Source organism: Rattus norvegicus, chromosome 1 (genome assembly GCF_021556685.1).
Source record: "Rattus norvegicus strain SHRSP/BbbUtx chromosome 1, alternate assembly SHRSP_T2T, whole genome shotgun sequence".
Lineage (NCBI taxonomy): Eukaryota > Metazoa > Chordata > Mammalia > Rodentia > Muridae > Rattus > Rattus norvegicus.
Genome location: NC_141534.1, coordinates 258,095,993 through 258,114,500, shown reverse-complemented (window position 1 = coordinate 258,114,500; position 18,508 = coordinate 258,095,993). Strand labels below are relative to the sequence as shown.

The window sequence follows — 18,508 nt, the reverse complement described above, 5'->3', positions numbered from 1 at the left end:
TTGGCCTGGGGCCACTTTTTTGCCCTCTGATGCCTGCTGGCTCTGGGGCGTGGCTCCTGGCCACAGTGTTTTGCTACCTTTTTGGCTTTGGACTGTTGCAGGCTCTTCCCACAGGTGTAGGCTGCTCATTCCCTCTGCCATACCTGGGAAGTGCACTACAGCCCAGCCAGAAAGAGACTGCAGCAGCTGAGTGAGCTCATCAGCCCCAGTTACAGGAGCTGTGCCTGGGAAGTGCGCTGAGGCTCTGGTAGAAGCGCTGGCTTTCCTAGTCAGCAGGGGCTTTTTTTTTTTTTTTTTAAAGAGCCACCTTCCACATTGCCTCTCTGTGGTTCACATTCCACTCTGGAATTTCTAGCCACACATTCAGTGTGCCATTTGTAACATGCTTTTTCTACCAGCACCTCAGTTCCCAAATAACTACTTTGAGACTTAGTTATTTATGAATACATGCCTAGGCCATAAGCTTGGGCTTGTTCCCTGACTCGCCCTTAACTTATATAACCTACCTATTCTATTCTATGCGTGTCACATGGCTGGTTACCTCTCCTCACTTTCATACATCTGTCACCTTAGAGCCTGGTGGCGAATCTTCCCACCTCTCACTAACTCACAGAGTTCCTATCTCTCTACCAGAACTCCCATGTCTTATTTCCTGCCTTTTGCTATTAGGCCACAACCTTTTATTGACAGGCGATGCTTCCACATAATACCTAAGAGATTTTTCTCTATAACCAAAATATCAAAATATTATCTACAACAAGCTACAACAACCTCTCAACAAGGTTTTCGTTGAGAGATGAGCAACAATTTCTCACTCACTGAGCCAAACTTCTTTTGTTTGTTCATTTGGTTTTGAGACAAGGTCTCTCTCTGTAGCCCTGGCTATTCTACAACTTGCTTTGTAGCTCAGGCAAACCATGAGTTCAGAGATCTGCCTGTTTGTGCCTCCTGAGCTGGAACTCCAGGCAGGACCTACCACCCCTTGCTCGCACCAGACCTTTAACTTACTTTTTTTTTTTTTTTAAGATTTATTTATTTATTTATTATATATAAGTACACTGTAGCTGTCTTCAGACACACCCAACCCCATTACAGATGGTTGTGAGCCACCATGTGGTTGCTGGGATTTGAACTCATGACCTCTGGAAGAGCAGTCGGGTGCTCTTAACCGCTGAACCATCTCTCCAGCCCGACCTTTAACTTACTTAAGTCCCTGTGTGATGTGGCTGTTCTTTGGAAACCTTCCAGAACAGGGATCAAAAGTGCTGGGCCTGCGGCGAGGAAGAGGCTTGTGTTTACTCTTCCCTACCCCTGCCTCCTTAAAAATTCTTTAACTGTGAGAAGCATGACCATTTAAAGCATTAACTAAGGAAGAGTAAAAAGGCACATTCTATTCTTGTATCTTCTCAGTGGCCACAGCATGCAGTTCATGATAGCAAATGCTTACAAACACATGACTCAGTGCCGTTTATTCGATCACTCCTTTGACTTTTATGGTTATCTTTATTATTCCCGCCATGTATTGTGACTTTTGTGGCTATCCTAGGAATAGCTTGGCTAGTCATGTGCCCAGTTGGCATACAGAGGACAAGTAGATCAAGGGCAGTTTTCTAAAAATGAATGCATATGGAGAGAGTGAGCTAGGAGCAGCCAGCACAATCTCTGTCCTGTTTGTGTGCTGGCATCAAGAGCCTGGCTGTACATTTTCTCTTGTCCTTGAAGCTGCCCCAGACATAGGTCACTATTTTCTTTGGCCTGTTACATAAGCTCTGGGCAAAGGTCTGTGCCTTAATTGCATAGGAATAATCTTGGTTATTAATTGTTTATGCCCAGTCTTTATTTGTGTTGGTTCTGATTTTGCATGAAGGTTATTCTGGGTTCTTGTAAAGTCCATTATCCAATCATATTCTGTGTATAGGACATAATTTTGAGAGCCAACTCTGAGTGAGGAAATTAGAAACAATTTCACTTGGTAATTATATGTTTTAAAAAAGAGCAGTCCATCAGTAAAGTATTTTCTGGATGAGCATGAAAATCCAAGTTGCCTATGCAAGCTGAATGCCAAGGTGCAAACTTGTAACCTGGTTTCTCGGAAGGCATCATGGCAGAGAAGGCTCAGTGCAGGCCAGGGAGGCAGCTGGTCTCAGTGTGTCTGCTGGAGGGGGGAGGGAGTGCTGTTTCTCCTTTTATGTCAGTTCAGGATCCCACCTCTAATGCTGCCACCCACATCGAGTGTCTTCCCTCTTTAGGTATACCTTTCTGGAAACACCTTATAAGACATCCCGAGAGGTGTTTCCATGGTGATTCTAAAGCCAGTGAAATTGACTCACCATTGCCAATTTGTTTAATCATTAGTGAGTGGGAATGGGAATGGGTGTAGGTTTTTCTCTTCTAAAACATGAGGAATTGGATTAAATGACCTCTTGAGATCCTAAATTCTGGAACTTTATTCTCAGCCTTAGCAGGAGGGCAGTTGTAAATCTAAAGGTCTGAAGGGGAAGAGGATATGTGTGCACTGCCGACTGCACAGGATGTGGTGTGTGTGAAGTCAGTGAGATGGTGAAGGGGAAGCTGCGCTTACAGATGTTAGGTACCTCCCCGTGGGACACATGGCCGAGGCAACTTTATAAAGACAACATTTCACTGGGACTGGCTTACCGATTCAGAGGTCAGTCCATTAGCATCAAGGAAAGAACATGGCAGTGTCCAGGAAGACATGGGGCTGGAGAAACTGGGAGATCTGCATCTTCCAAAGGCAGACAGGAGAAGACTGACTTCCAGGCAGCTAGGACATCCACATCCAAAGCTTACATCCACAGTCACTCACTTTCTCTAACAAGGCCACACCTACTCCTATAAGGTCACACCTCCTAATAATACAACTCCCTGGCCCAAGCCTGTTCAAACCACCACAGGGGATTATGGTATTAGGCTTTTTGGAGCCAAGTTTCAGGTTGCTTTGTTCATGTTAGCTGCCTGTGAAAGATCCCTCTAGCTAGGCTCAGTAGCTCAGCCACTTACCTAGACTGTGCGTAGTCCTAGGTTCAGTTCCCAGGTGTTGCAACAAGGAAAGAGAAATACCATCTAGGACAGTAGCTCTCAGCCTTCCTAATGCTGTGGCCCTTTAATACAGCTTCTCATGTTGTGATAACCTCCAACCATAAAATTATTTTGTTGCAACTTCATAACTGTAATTTTGCTACTCTTATGAATCATAATATAATTATCTGTGTTTTCTGGTGGTCTTAGGCAACTCAGTAAGAGTCCCAGAGAGGTTTCAACCCATAGGGTTTATTTCACTTCCTAGTGATCTTTGGGTGACAGGAGAATGACATGTGACCCGAATCACAGGGATAAACATGTCTCTGCAGTACTTACACAGAGAGCATCCATGTGCTGGACTGTCTTCTGTGCTGTTTTGCTCTGCCTGAGTTTGCATCAGTTTGGACACTAATTGCCTGTTGGCTTGTGCTAGAATTACACTCTTATTACTTTGTCATTCCTAACTCTGACTCCCAGGAATCATGTTCATCAGAAGTCCATCACAGGGACAAAATTGTCCCCAGTTCCCGTCCTCCAGATCTCGTACCCTTTAATTACCACACAGGCACTGCCGAAGCTGCATCTCTGCTGTTCTGCCTGGGATATGAAGAAAAGCTATGTCTTTCTCTACTCCTTATGTTCTACCCTCTCTTTCTCTTGTCTCCTGTGAGTTAATGAAGTCTGTTAGGTGTTCATCCATTCACAGTAGTTTTGTGAGTGCTAGGATTGAGGGAGAGAAGGGTGTAGGGTTCTGGGGCAGTGTAAAGAGAGAGGGCAAAAAGAGAGCAGAGTCTGACCTTCAGGGGACTGTTTATTAGCACACACAGTGGGTATTAGCCTCTCTCCGCTGGGCAGCTGAGGAGCCTGACAAGGGAAAACCCTTTGTAAGGGTAGGCTGAGAAGCTTCAGAATGAGGAAATTGTCACAGCCCTAGAGGGCTGTGTGGTTCTGCAGTCTCTCCTATCTGAAATTGTTTGTTTGAGATAAGACAAGTTATCCTGGGACATAGGTTTTCCCAACAGACACTTCTTTCTGGGATGCTGATCAAGGCCCGCTGTAATCTCACAACCACAGCACTATATCAGTGGTAGCTCCAAACAGCTGAGCAAGGTGGTCTGCAGCAAGACAGACGTTTGGACTGAGGTTAGTCATCTACGTGGCTTTCCTAGCCGGCTTGTACTCTCAGCTGCCAGTAGGAGCTAAGAAGACTGTGTGATCTATTGTGGGTACCTGTGGAGCTTCCCCAACCCTGCCTGAGTCACTTGTTAACGGACACCATCAGGCAAGCTGCCTGTGCTTTGCCTTTCCAACACAAAACCCTAGAGAACTTTCCTCCAGACAGGAGTAGAGTGCATACATCAGGGTTCCTGCCTTCTTCGTCTCTATCTCCTTGCTATCTGAGGGAATAGTGAACCTTGAGAACAGAATGTAGGCACAGCCAGCCTCTGGCACTGTCCTCGTCCGCTGCTTGTCTAACTCCTAGAGGACTGCATGGGAGGACTGTTGTATGGCTGGTAGCCTTTGCTAAGTCACTTCCACTCATCTTTCCCTGCTGTTCCAAATCAAAGCACAGAACTCTTCTCTAAGAACAGTGAACTTCATACAAAGTACCGACAGCATAGAAGAATGGACTTCTTTACTGACCAAAACCAGATGTAGTTTAAGAAGATCACTGAAGCCAGGAGTGGTGGTGTGCTCCTGTAATCGCTGTACTTGGTGGGGAAGCACAGGCAGGAAGATAATGAACTCCAGCTTCGCCTGGGCTACCTTAAAATCTTGTCTCAAAGGCTAGGTAAGAGAACCTGCTGCACAATCGTTTGGAGCTGAGTTCAAATCCCAGCACCACAAGTCAGATGTCAGATGCATGCTTATAATCCCGGCGCTGAGAGAACCGAAGGCTTTAGCTGATTTCCTCCTTTCCCTCTCAGTGCAGGGCGGGGCAGGATGGGCACAGAAGTTGGATCCGATTCATAAACAAGTGTCCTAGGTCAGTGTTTTACCCTGTGGGTCAAAACCCTTCAGGGGTCAACTGACACTCTCGCAGAGGGTGCCTAAGGCCATTGGGAAACAGCTATTTATGTCATGAATCGTAACAGTAGCAAAATGACAGTTTCGAAGTAGCAGTGATGTATTTTCCCTTGGGAGTCACCACAGCGTTAGGGCCTGCATTAAAGGCTCCAGGGTTAGGAAGGGTGGAACCACTGCCCTAGGTGATTTTTTTGTTTATTTTGCTATAATAAGGTGTTTAAAGTTGCGAAGTTACCCCTGGGACTTGACAGTACTTTATATTCGTCAAGATCGCTTTGTGCGGACAGTCTTTCCTGAATGTCAGGCAGAGAAAATCCTTTCTGGTAAAAGTTGCTGTGAGTGGACAGAACAAGCTACATTTTCATTTGCACAACTAGAATACTTAAGATCCTACACCGCCCCTCCCCCAGGTGGCAGGAGGTTGTTCATTGGTCAGGAATGCTGGCTGCTCTTGCAGATGACTGGAATTTGGGTCCCAGCACCCAGCTAACAATTACCTGTAACTCCAGCTACAGGGGATCTGAGGGCACTGACATTTGTGTGCACATATACAAAATGAAAAAAATCTTTAAAATTTTAATAAAAAAGCATTTTTTTCTTGTTCTGGTACCGGGTATTGAGCATGCACACTAGGTAAGTGGTGTACAGTTGAGCTATATTGCCAGGACTTGGGAGCAGTGGGTGGTTGGTTTTGTTTTTGAGAGGCTCATTCAATAACCTATGCTGTCCTTATATAGCCCAGGTGGCCTAAAATCACAACAGTCCTCCTGCCTACCCTCCCAAGGCCAGCCCTTTAAATATAGGCTCACAGGAAGTCACCTCTGTAGGCCTAAACTTTGGCTCAGCCTGCCTCTACCCGAGCCTCTAAAGTAGCTGGGATGACAAGCACGTGCCAGCTCACCTGACAGCTTTTCACCTTTTGATGAGCTGGCTTCCCACAGGGCAGCGGTGCTGCTGTGGGTCCTTCAGTGTGGCTGCCACATCTGGTAACCAGTCAGAATATCTACCTGCCAGTACTGATGTCTGAAACAGATGCGAGGTGAAACTTGGACAGTAGACGCTAGGAGTGTGAGGTGGAAGGGGTTTGTACTTTACTTGTAAATTGAGAAAGTTTGATGGGGAGATCACCATGTGGGAGTGGGTTTGGAACTCTAAGATGTCAATTTAGCAGTCACATCTCTGAGCTTAATTGCTTGTAAGAAGTGGTAAAAAGAAGTAGATGTTTCTAAAACCTTAAATGGGCAGATAAGAAGACGGTGCACCTGGGGAGATGACTGGTTTTCTTTAAGATGGTGTCATTTAGCACAGGCTGGATTTCACTGATGTTTTCCTGCCACTGGACCTTTTTGCTTCCCAAGCACTTCTCCCACTATTCACTACCTCTGTGCATGGCCAACTCTGCAGTCTTCTCTGACATAAGAGACTTGTCAGCTTTCCCCCCAGTCTTTTTCAAAAGATTATACATGAAAACCAGGAAACAAACTCTGAAAACCCTCTCTGGGGACAGGGTAGGAGGTTTCCTGTCCTTGGTAACTACTATTATGCCAACCTCCTTAAAGAGCACTGTTAACCCCTCATAACCTGACCTTTCCTCTACTGCACCCGAAGCAGATCTACTCATGCCTCAGCCACTTTGGGCGCCGCCTGTTTCAAAATCAGTTTTATTATTGGATATTTTATTTATTTACATTTCAAATGTCATCCCCATTCCGGGCTTCTCCTTCGCAAATCCTCTATCCCATCCCCCCTCCTCCAGTTTCTATGAGGGTGCTCCCCACCCACCCACTCCCACCTCACTGCCCTGGCATTCCCCTACACTGTGAAGGCATTGAGCCTTCACAGGACCAAGGGCCTCTCCTCCCATTGATGCCAGACAAGGCCATCCTCTGCTACATATGCGGCTGGAGCCATGGGTCTTTTCATGTTTTTACTCTTTGGTTGGTGGTTTAGTCCCTGGGAGCTCTGGGGAACTAGTTGGTTGATATTGTTTTTCCTATGGGGTTGCAAACCCCTTCAGCTCCTTCAGTTCTTTCCGTAACTCCTCCCCTGGGGTCCCCATGCTCAGTCCATTGGTTGCTGCGAGCATCTGTATCTGTATTTGTCCAGCTGTGGCAGAGTCTCTCAGGAGACAGCTATATCAGGCTCCTGTCAGCAAACACTTCTTGGCATCAGCAATAGTGACTGGGTTTGGTGGCTGCATATGGGATGGATCCCCAGGTAGGGCAGTCTCTGGATGGTCTTTCCTTCAGTCTCTGCTCCACACTTTGTCCCCGTATTTCCTTTAGACAGGAACAATTCTGGATTAAAAATTTGGAGATGAGTGGGTGGCCCCACAACCGGAGGCCTTGCCTCACTCTGGATTTGGTCTTTTCAGGTTCCCCTTCCTCTTTGTTGGGCATTTCAGCCAATCTCATTCCTGTTGGGTTCTAGGAGCCTCTTGCTTTCCTGGCATCTGGGACTTTCTGGTGGCTACCCCCACTTCCCCATCCCCCCATTGCTACACACCTCTGTTCAATTTCCTGACCCTCTGTATGTCATCCCTGTCTCCTCCCATACCTGATCAAAATCAGCTTTTAGTAAGAGGTCTCAGATGCTTCGACCCCCACAGTCCAGAGGTAGGAGAGAAAGATGGTAAATAGGACAAGGGGTTCGGCCTGTTTAGGAGGAGTTCCTTGGGGTGATTCCAGCCTCCATTGTCAGGACACCAGCAGTCCAGTTCAGTAGTGCCAGGATACAGCAAGTCAGCAGCCAAATGAAGATCTGCGAAGACGAAGACGAAGACCAACAAAGTGTTGCAAGGCTGACTGTGCAAGCGAACCATCTCTGTCCACTGAGTCCTACTTATACTCTCTCCAGATAGCATGTCCTCCCACGGGGCTTGCCTCAGCAAAACACCACATGAGTCTGCATCACATGACCCAACCAGAAACCTCCTGTCCTCACCAACCAAGTGCTAAGATTATAGGGGTGTGCCTCCACACTGACCCACTTTTTAAAAATGTTCCAGTTTATCTGGGCTAGAGGGAACCAGGGCCTTGTCTATACTAGACGACTGTGTAGCATTGAGCTGCACTATCCAGCCTTTAGTCTGCTTTTAAATGACCTTGAGCCTGGTGGCACAGGCCTGCTATTCCATGTATTCAAAAAGCCAGGTCAAAGCCACCTTATGGGGTAAGCTCAGGGCCTACTTGGGCAACTTAGACCCTGTATCAAATAAAAAATGAAGAACTGGGGATGTGTTTCAAGGGCTAAGGTTCTGCTGAGCAAAGGTGAGGACCTAAGCTTGATCACCATAGTCCAGTAAAAGTGTTGTGCACACACACACTAAAATGAAAAATGTAGCTGAGTAGCAGTGGCACACACCTTTAATCCCAGCACTCGGGAGGCAGAGGCAGGAGGATCTCTGTCAGTTTGAGGCCACCTTGGTCTACAAAGTGAGTTCAAAGACAGCAAGGGCTATTACACAAAGAAATCCTGTTTCAAAAAACAAAAAACAAACAAAAGAAAGGACTATATAGCAGAGACTTACTAAGCAGGTACAAAGCCCTAGGTACTACCTCCACTATTGCAAATAAATAAAAGACCCTAAGAATGCATACCATAAAAGCAAGAAATAGACAGATAGCATTATATTAGACTATACATAGCAAAAATAGAAGTAATGTGGACAACCTACAAAATGAGAAATTGTCAAAATGTTCATCTACCAAAAGATCTATTAAAAGATTTCTTTTTTGAGCTGGGTATGTTAGTAGAGTCCTTTAATCCCATGGGAAACAGAGGCAGGAGAATCTTTGTGAGCACAAGACCAGCCAGGGCTTCATAATGAGACTGTGTGTGTGTGTGTGTGTGTGTGTGAGATATTATATATAATTTTTAAAAAATTATGTGTATGGGTGGTGGTAGAGGCCAGGGGATTGGATTCCACTGGAGCTGGAATTACAGGACGTTGTGAGAGCCCCACTTCCCTAGGTGCAGGGAAACATACTTGGGGCATCTGCAAGAACAGTATGCATTTAACTGCTAATCCATCTCTCTGACTTCCTGACAAGAGATTGATACCAGAAGTTATATAGAACTCAAAAACATAACCAGATAATACAGTTTAAAAATGAGCCAGAGCTTCAGATGTGATAATTCTTTCATTTGGGAGGTGGAAGCCAAAGGATCAATAATTAAGATAAGCCTCTATGTAAAACAAGTTTTAGGCTAGTCTGGGCTCCATGAGATTCTCTTTTACACATGGATGGGGGAAGGCACTGAAGGTGCAGTTATATTGGGCAGGGGTCTGGGGTGTAGCTCAGCGGTGGGACACTTACCTAGATTTCCGTGGCTCTGGGCTCACTGAAGACGAGCATCCTTCTCAGCTATAGCGAGTTGGAGGCCATGCCTGTGTTTGGGATGTATACACACATATGTGGTACAGTGGACAAGATAGTATGTGCCTGTGATCCCAGCACTCAGTCAGAGGCAGGAAGATCGTGAATTTGATGTCAGCCTGGGGTCTGAGCCAGACAGTCTTCTCTTCTGTCCCTGTCTTATTCTTCTGTTGCTGTGACAAAACCATAACCAGCCATTGGCCATTTATTGGCCATGGTTTCAGAACTTAGAGTTGTCTTAGGTTACTGCTGCTGTGATGAATCACCATAACTGACCCAACCTGGGGAGGAAAGGGTTTATTCAGCTTAAGCTTCCGCATCACTGTTCCTCATCAGGAGGAAGTCAGGAAGGAACTCATACAGGAGCTGATGGAGAGGCCATGGAAGAGTCCTGCTTACTGCCTTGTTCCTCATGGCTTGTTCAGCTTGCTTTCTTATCAAACCCAGAACCACCAGCCCAGAATTAGCCTGACCTACAATGACTGTGCCCTCCCCATTAATCACTAATTAAGAAAATGTCCTACAGGCTTGCTTGCAGCTCAGTCTTCAGACATTTTCTCAATTGAGGGTCTCTTCTCTCAGATAACTGTAATGCATGTTAAATGGGCATAAAACTGCCATTGTAAGAGTCCATGAAGGCTGAGCAAATGCACAGCAGCAGGAACAGCTGAGCTCACATTGACCCAAAAGCAGGAGGCAGACAGAGACACACGGGGAATGGTGTCAGTGCTTTGAAACCTTAAAAGCCCACCCCTAGTAACACACCTCTTCCAACAAGGCCACACCTCCTAATCCTTCCCAAACTGTACCACCAGCTGGGACCAAACATTTCAACATACAAGCCTATTTGTGGCCATTCTCATCCTACAACATTCTACAACAGTTCCTCCTTACTACCAAAAATAATTGTTTACAGAGGAGTGGGATATTATTGAGCCCAATAAAGGATAAATCCTGTCACCTGTAGTCAAATGAAGTGTATGGAATTAGAGGATGTATATCAACAAGATAAGCCAGACACAGAAAGACAAATACCATATTCTCTTAGACATGGAAGTTTTTAAAAATATTTGGTCTTAATGTAGAGTAGTGATTACTGACACTGATAATTGGGGGAGGGCAGAGAGCTGTTGGGTAATGGGCACCGGAAGGCACCGGATGGAAGAAATAGGTGCTAGTGTTTCATACCACAGTGAGATGGTGGTGTTTTACAACTACCTATTTTACATAAACATACGTAGGGGGGTTCTTTTGTTAATTTTTAACTTTTATTTTTTTTAACTTTGAAAAACTTAATTTTTTAAACTTGGGAGCTCTCAAAAGCTCCAAGGCTCTAAACATAAATAATGAGAAAAGGTTATTTATGTTTTAGTTATTCTGACTTAGTCTTTTTTTTCTTTCTGTGTATATTGAAATAGCACACTATAACCCATAAATTAATCTTAAGTATTGTGTGTTTCTTTTGTTTTTAGTTGCATATCAAACAATGGATTTCTTCCTCAGTCGCTGGTTCCTTTTTCCCCACTAAGTAGTTCCTTCTGCTTTCATTGTCACATGTGCTCTATTAGGCTCTTGTTTCCCACCCCTCCCTTAAACCTCGTCCACTCCTCATAGCCCTTTACTACTTTCAGGTCACACACACACACACGCACGCACACACACACATATGCACACACACACACACACACAGGCACACACACACATGCGCACACACACGCACACAGAGGCACATGCACAATTACATGTTAATAATAACAAAATGCCTTGGTTGCCAAGGCTCTTCTGACTTATGGGTTCCTATAGAGCTATTCTGCTTTTATTTATTTAATGTTTCATTACACTTATTTGTGTGTGTGTGTGTGTGTGTGTGTGTGTGTGTGTGTGCGCATTTGTATGTGGACACATCGCATGTGTACACATGGGTGGAGGTTAGATGACACATCGTGGGAGCCAGTTTTCTCCTTCTACTGTGTACAACCTGGAGCCACCATGGTCATCACACTCAGTGATGCCGCTGAGCCATCCTGCTGGTCCTTACTTACCTTTATTGATTATATTGATTATGATTTGAATAATTTGTTTTTTTTTTCTCTAAAGCCTTGATAAACTTGCTGAAGTTCCTTATGTCAAATGAAACTGTACTTTTGGCCAAACACAACATTTTTACATTGACCCTTATGGTGAGTATTAATAAAAATATTTTTTTAAAGCCAATATACTAAGGCAGAAGTGGGCTGGTTTGTAATAGGAGCCAGGGTCTGGGATCTAAGCTATATTTTCCTTTTGGGTTTGGCCTGGGAGGCATGGATACAGGTCATATCTCTATGAAGATTGAGTTTGGTTCCAGCTAAGAATCTGCACTCTTGCAGTGTCTGTGTAGGTGAGGAGTAAGTTTTCTAGAGGATTCCTGGCCAGATAAGTAGTTGCATCATCATTGTACTTGGCTTCTGAAGAGTACACAGAAATGCTTATCTGGCTGGTAATTCAGGGCAGAAGGAGGCACCGAACCTTTCAGTTGTCTATACAGCATGTAAATCTTAAGTATTTGGTGGGGATGAATGTCCTGATTTTGTAGTATCTGTAATTGCAGAACTATGCCCAAGATGGCCAATTTTCAACTCTCAGCATGACAACAAAGTCATGCAGGGTTGAGACATGTGGCAGTACCTTATTATATGATACTCCGTCACATGGATAAGTTAGTTTCAGAGTACATGTAAGAGTAAAGGTAGACAGTAAGTAAGCAATTTGTTAGTTTTTATCAGTGAATTTTTAATAATTATTTTACAACCGGTTTACAAAGTCCCGAAGTAGTATATATCTGGAAATCAATAAGAGATGCCTACAGCATACCACTAGTGGTGCTTTTCTGGTCTTCTCAGCATGGTGTCTGGATAAGGGCTATTGCTTCTCTTTCAGATTGTGAACCTATTTAACATGTTCATCACATACGGTGACACATTCCTGCCAACCCCCAGCAGCTATGACGAGCTTTACTATGAGATTATCCGCATGCACCAGAGCTTTGACAACCTCTACTGCATGGGTAAGCTCTGTCTTTCTCCTTATCTTTCTCTGCCCTGTCCAGTAAGTAACAGGAAAATACTATGAAAGATTCCCTAGTTGGATGGTATAGAAGTAAATAGATCATAGCTAGGCATGATAGTGAATGACTTTGATTCTAGCACTCAAATGGCAGAGGCAGACAGATCTCTGTGAATTCCAGAAACCAACCTGATAAATAGAGCCCTGAGGTGTACTGGCCATCTAGCCTAGCCTACTCAGTGAGCTTCAGGCCATTGAGGGCCCCTATCTCAAAATAGGAGGTAGAGAGCATCCTTGAGGAGTTACATCCTGCCTGCTAGGTGAGTGCTCTCTTGTTGACCCTTAAAAAACAAAGCAGAACAAAACAAAAGCTCACCAGCAAAACATGTCAGTGACTCAAAACCATGTACAACTCCAGTTCTAGGGGGAATCCAATGCCTTCTGACCTTTACAGGCACATGAGTGTATGTATGCACACGGTATACGTAATCTCATACAGGAACAAACCCGTACAGACAAAATGTTTTTAAACGTGTGTTAAAGGAGACAGGGCAATGAAATGGCTCATTTGGTAGTAACAGTACTCACTGTACAATACTGCTTACTTTATTTGAGTCATTGGAACCCATGGTGAAAAGAAAGAACAAATTCTCAAAAGTTGTCTTCTGACCCCTATGTGCACATTGTAACTGTACTTCAAACTAAAGATATTATTTATATAGCAAATTATGGGAAACAAAAGTAATACACTATTAAAGTCATGAAAGAAAGACTGAGGAAACTTACCCCAGTTGGGGATTTTAGGCTGAGGATGTAATTCAGTTGATAGAGTGCTTTTCTTGGAATGTAGGAAACTCTGGGTTCAATCCTTAGCACACATAGCAGTGTATGCTCACACACACCTGTGGTCTCAGCGCTCTGGAGGTAGAAGCAGGAGACTCAGAAGTTCAAGGTCATTCTCATTGACATAAAGAGGTCTAGGCCAATCTGGGCTACCTGAGCTGTTGTCTGCAAAAGCAGCCATAGGTGGGCTGGGGAGGCAGCTCAGTTGTAAAGTACTTGCCTAGCAAACATAAGGACCTAAGATCTGGCCTCCGATGTAAAGATGGTGTCTGTGTAATCCCAGCTGGAGAGTTAAATCTGGAGAAATTTGAGTTCATAAAACTCTGTTTCAAAAAAAAATTGGGGTTGGGGATTTAGCTCAGTGGTAGAGCGCTTGCCTAGCAAGCAGAAGGCCCTGGGTTCGGTCCCCAGCTCCGAAAAAAAAAAAAAAAAAGGGAAAAAAATTACATATATGTGACGAGGGGTTAGGGATACAGCGCAGTGGTAGAGCGCTTCCTAAGTGCATGACGTGGGTTTGATCCCAGCATGGAGGTAGAAACAGGAAGATCAAAAGTTCAGGGTCACAATTGGCTTCACAACAAACTCAAAGCCAGCCTGAGTTAGAGGAGGCACTGTCTTGAGGTTTTTAAATTTTGTTTTGTGTGTGTATGTGTGTGCACGTATGTGTGCATGTGCACATCCACATGTACATCTCTGTGGTCAGAAATGTGCATAGAGGCCAGAAGATTGAGGGAATCCAGATGTGGCGTTATGTACCATCAGTCTCAGCATCGAGGGCATCCTGGTGTGTAGGACATGGCTGCTGCCTAAGTGTGGATCCAGTGTCTTTTTCCGAGCTCCACAGGAACCTGCACTCAGTGTACACACACATACACATAATGAATAAAATAAATGTTTTAAGAAAACTTAAAATGTATCGCTAGGCAACTCTTCCTTGAGAACAGTATACTAGACGTGGAATGTCTTAATTCTTCTGAGATCCTCTGAATCTCCTCTCCATCTGCTCAAGTCTACATTAAAATATCTCTAAAATTTTTGAAAGAATGTCTGTGTCAGTGTATGCTCCATGCGTGCAGGTGCCATGGAGGCCAGAGGCATTGCATTCCCTGGAGCTGGAGTCACAGGAGGTTGTGCAACTCTTGACATGCTGCTAGGAACTGAATCTAGACCCTCTGGAAGAGCAATACCTGTTCTTAACCACTGAGCCCCTGTTAAAATGTCTTTAATAAGGCTGTGTACGGGGCGAGCACCTTTAATCTCACACTTGCGAGGTAGAGCAGGTGGATCTCTGTGACTTTGAGGCCAACTGGTCTACAAAGCAAGTCCAAGACAGCCAGGGCTATTAAATTCTGGGCTGACAGATCAGTTGGTAATGTGCTTACCATACAAGTATGAGGACCAGAGTTCAACTTTCAGTTGGAAGGAAGGAGAGAAGAGGGAGGGAGGGAGAGGATAAAAAGAGAGCTACCCATTGTGATTGAAGTTCAGATCTATTTACTGCATGTACCTCCTACCCAGTGCTAGCTATTCCAAATGGAAGGCAGTGACAGCAGTTTCAAACTTTCAAAGAGCATTTGCGGTCCATGCTTTGGTCACCCCAGGCCTTTCCTAGACCATTAAAGATGGAGCACACATGCACATACATGTACACATGTGAGCGTGTGCACACCTGTTTTTCTCGCCCTCCCTTAAATAAATATTTGAAAACAAACCAAAAAATTCTTCAAACTATCAGTCCCCTTGAAGTCAGCACAAGACACCCCAAGACCACATTCAAAAAGACTAGGGCAGGGAATAAGAAACAAGTCAGACAAGAAGAGTAAGAAGGGAAGAGGAACAAGGGAGGGGGAGAAAAGGGGCAAGGGAAAGAGGGAAATGATATGTGTCTCACAGGGATAAAGGGCTGCCTCTGTGTGCTGCTGACTCAGGTCTTCATGCTTGGGCAGCATGGATTTTACCCACTGAGCCATCTCCCAAGCCACAGCTGTGGCTCACAGGCAAATGGCAGTTTATAAAGGGAAAAAAGGAAACTGTTAGGAAGAGTTGGTTTGTTTTGATTGTACATGTTAATTAGGGCAGCCAAAGGGGGACTTTAGATTGCTGAACTACATTACTGTGATAGCTGGACCTGGGTGGTCAATCTCAGAGGGAAGAAGTGGCCAAATAAGGAATAGACCTTGGTGGCTGACTTTAGGAATGTAATCTAAGGGAGCTGGGAAAGAGAAAGGCCTGTTAGAGCTATGCCTTCTGTGCGTGGGCCTGGGGCCTACAAGACCTCTGCTCACACACACACACACACACACACACACACACACACACACACACCAACAAAACAACTGTGAATAATCACAATCACTTGTTTTCTCTGATTCAGAGTTTCCTATTGTTGTGTGACAAGGCTTTTTTGGGGGGAGGGGAGACATGTCTACTCACACCAGATAGGAAGCCAAGGATAAACCAAAGTATAGATACCAACAAAATCCAACTTGGTGAACCAGTGAGTTTTATTAGAGTTACTTATAAGAATGTGGGTGAGGAATTACAGGAACAGTAATGACTCAAAGACAGCTTCATCACTAATGTCCACCCCAGTACTGGTGACAGCTAACAAAAGCCAGGAACCTGGAACATACTCCATAGTCTGCAGGTATCTCAACAGGTTAGAGAATGTCCTTTCTAAGTGACTCCAGTCTAAACCTCTTTCAGGTAGCTCAGCTGGCTTTGCTTCTTCTGGGCAGCTAGTCTCTTGGGTCCTCTTTATAGCTTGGCTTATCTAAAGAGAACTTTTTGTTACTCGGCTTGTTTGAGCGTGACTCTTAGGAGCTTGACTTGTTAACTCTTGGAGGGAGGGGCCTGGTGAATCTGGTCAGTTTCAGGAACTTCCTGAAGCATCTTGAGTAGTTCTTCCTGCCTAAAGAACTTTTCTGCAGAATGGAATGTTTTGATTTTAGAGGAAACAGTTACATAACACCTATTCGTATGCTATATTATATATGACCTTTGTCCAGTGCCTAATACTTTGTAAACATTCCACACATTTGCCTCTGTAATCACACAGTCTCTAAGAACATATTTGGGGGCTGGAGAGATGGCTCAGTGGGTAAAATCCTCAGTACACACGTTATGTGTATATGCTCATAATTCCATGCTGGGGAGATAGAGACAAGGCTTCTCTTGCTACTAATAGAGTCAATCAGTGACTTCCAAGTTTAGTAAGAGATCATATATCAAAAAATGAGGTAGAAGGGCCACCTAGATGGCTTGGTAGGTAATGGGGCTTGCCTCTGAGCCTGACAACCGAAACTCAATCTCTGGAACCCACACAATAGAAGAAGAAAATCAGCTTCACAAATTGTCCTCTGACCTCCATAAGTGTGCACTTTAACACTCACATAAATTAGTAAAAAAAAATTTTACTAATTAGTATAAAATGTACTGAGTGATAGAAGGCAAAGTTCATCTCCGTTTTTTATGTTCACATGCATGTTGTGCACATGTTCCTATACACATGAATGCACGTATGCATGCATACAAACCGCAAAAACAAAAATGTAATTGAATGCCTGCCTTCTGTTCATTATCCAGGGAGTAGTTGTGTTGTTGTGTCTTTTCTAAATGGCATGGTTATAATACCTGTGTGGCCTGAAATCATAGCTGTCAAGGAATATGTTTACTTTTGTGTTTGTCTCCCTGTGAATGTGTTTGTAAAAGAGAATTTGGTTAGATAGTGAATGCTTTCTGTTGCTTCATTTTGCAGGTTACCCATGTAAGCTAGAGAAGGAAAACAGCATATTCCTTGTTTGAAACATGATCATTCTCTATCTGGAAAGGTTATTCGTTCTATTTGACTGGATGTATGGCTGGTTTATAAAGATGTGTGTGGAGCAGGAAGGGACACCAGCTCAGCCAGTAGAAGTGCTATGAGTTTAAGGCTAGCCTCGTCTACATAGTTCCATGCTAACCAAGTGCAACCCTTGCCATTAGCGAAACGGTAAACATGGCAACCAGGTTGCCCTCACAATGCCACTCCTATAGTAGATATCTGTGAGCGTGCATGTGTTGTACAGGCATGCATGCATGGAGGCCAGGGGTCAATCTCAGGTTATTACACGGGAGCTGTCCACCTCATCATTTTTTTTAAAGATTTATTTATTATATGTAAGTACATTGTAGCTGTCTTTAGACAAACCAGAAGAGAGCATTGGATCTCATTACAGATGGTTGTGAGCCACCATGTGGTCGCTGGGAATTGAACTCAGAACCTCTGGAAGAGCAGTCAGTGCTCTTAACCGCTGAGCCATCTCTCCAGCCCCCCCACCTCATCATTTTAAGCAGGACCACTCGTTGGCCTGGGTTTGCCAAGAAGACAAAGCTGACTAGCCAGGAGCAAGCCCAGGGTCCCATCTGTCTTTATTCACCAGTGCTGGGATGACGAGCCTGTGTCCTGCACCCGATATTTTCCCATGGGTTGGGACTCTAACTCAGGTCATCGTGCTCTACTGGCCAACTGCACTAACTCCTCATCTTCTTTGTATATTAAGTGACTACAGAAACTAAATTTGGGGGCCTCTTATCAGGAGAGGGGCTAGGAACCGCCTGAGGCAGAAAAGGAGTAGTGACTACTTTGATGAAAAGTAAGAAGTCAGAGAAAGAACAATTCCTGGAGAAAATCATTGAAAGAGTCTATAAGGCCTCATTTGTTGTCTTTTTAAAAACAAGATTGGCACAGGCTTTGTTTGGTTTTGTAATCATGCTATTCTGAGGCGTGTCCTCACTCCTCACATTTGCTTTTTGTCAGGAGCGTGACAGACCGGTATTCTCTCTTTCCCAGTCCTTAGGCTTTCCACCAACGCTGGCCAGTGGAAGGAAGCAGCGAGCAAGGTGACACACGCATTGGTGAATATCAGGTAAGGGACGAACGCTTCCTCAGAGCTGCTGCTCATCCCAAGCTTGATGCACCTTCCCGAGGAGCACGCTCTAAGCACTGCGACTATTTTAAGCCCTGATGTCTGTAGGAGTGGAAGAAATTGTCATACTTGATCAAGAAGCAGGAGTACATGAGGCTCTCATTTTGTCATATTGAAATAGCTCAAAGTGCTGGCTGTTTTGTGAATTTTCTACCCCAGAGATGGTTGCATGCCCTTTGCAGGCACCTTAGCTGCCAAAGTGTT

At 44.5% G+C, this 18,508-nt stretch overlaps 1 protein-coding gene and 1 long non-coding RNA gene across 3 annotated transcripts in view; one reads left to right on the top strand and one right to left on the bottom strand.

Moving 5' to 3' along the window:
* The window catches only part of Armh3 (armadillo-like helical domain containing 3), a 181,958-nt gene that overhangs the window by 91,092 nt on the left and 72,358 nt on the right, over window positions 1-18,508 (top strand). For both annotated transcript variants that reach the window (XM_087559283.1, NM_001402549.1), the window contains 3 exon segments: window positions 11,547-11,629; window positions 12,369-12,495; window positions 18,169-18,244. In XM_087559283.1, coding sequence (XP_087415409.1) covers window positions 11,547-11,629; window positions 12,369-12,495; window positions 18,169-18,244 — 286 coding nt within the window.
* On the bottom strand, window positions 6,715-7,966 carry LOC147997137 (uncharacterized). Its single transcript, XR_015653452.1, has 2 exons — window positions 7,627-7,966; window positions 6,715-7,349 (listed from the first exon to the last, which is right to left on the bottom strand). It is a non-coding gene; the product is annotated as an uncharacterized LOC147997137 (long non-coding RNA).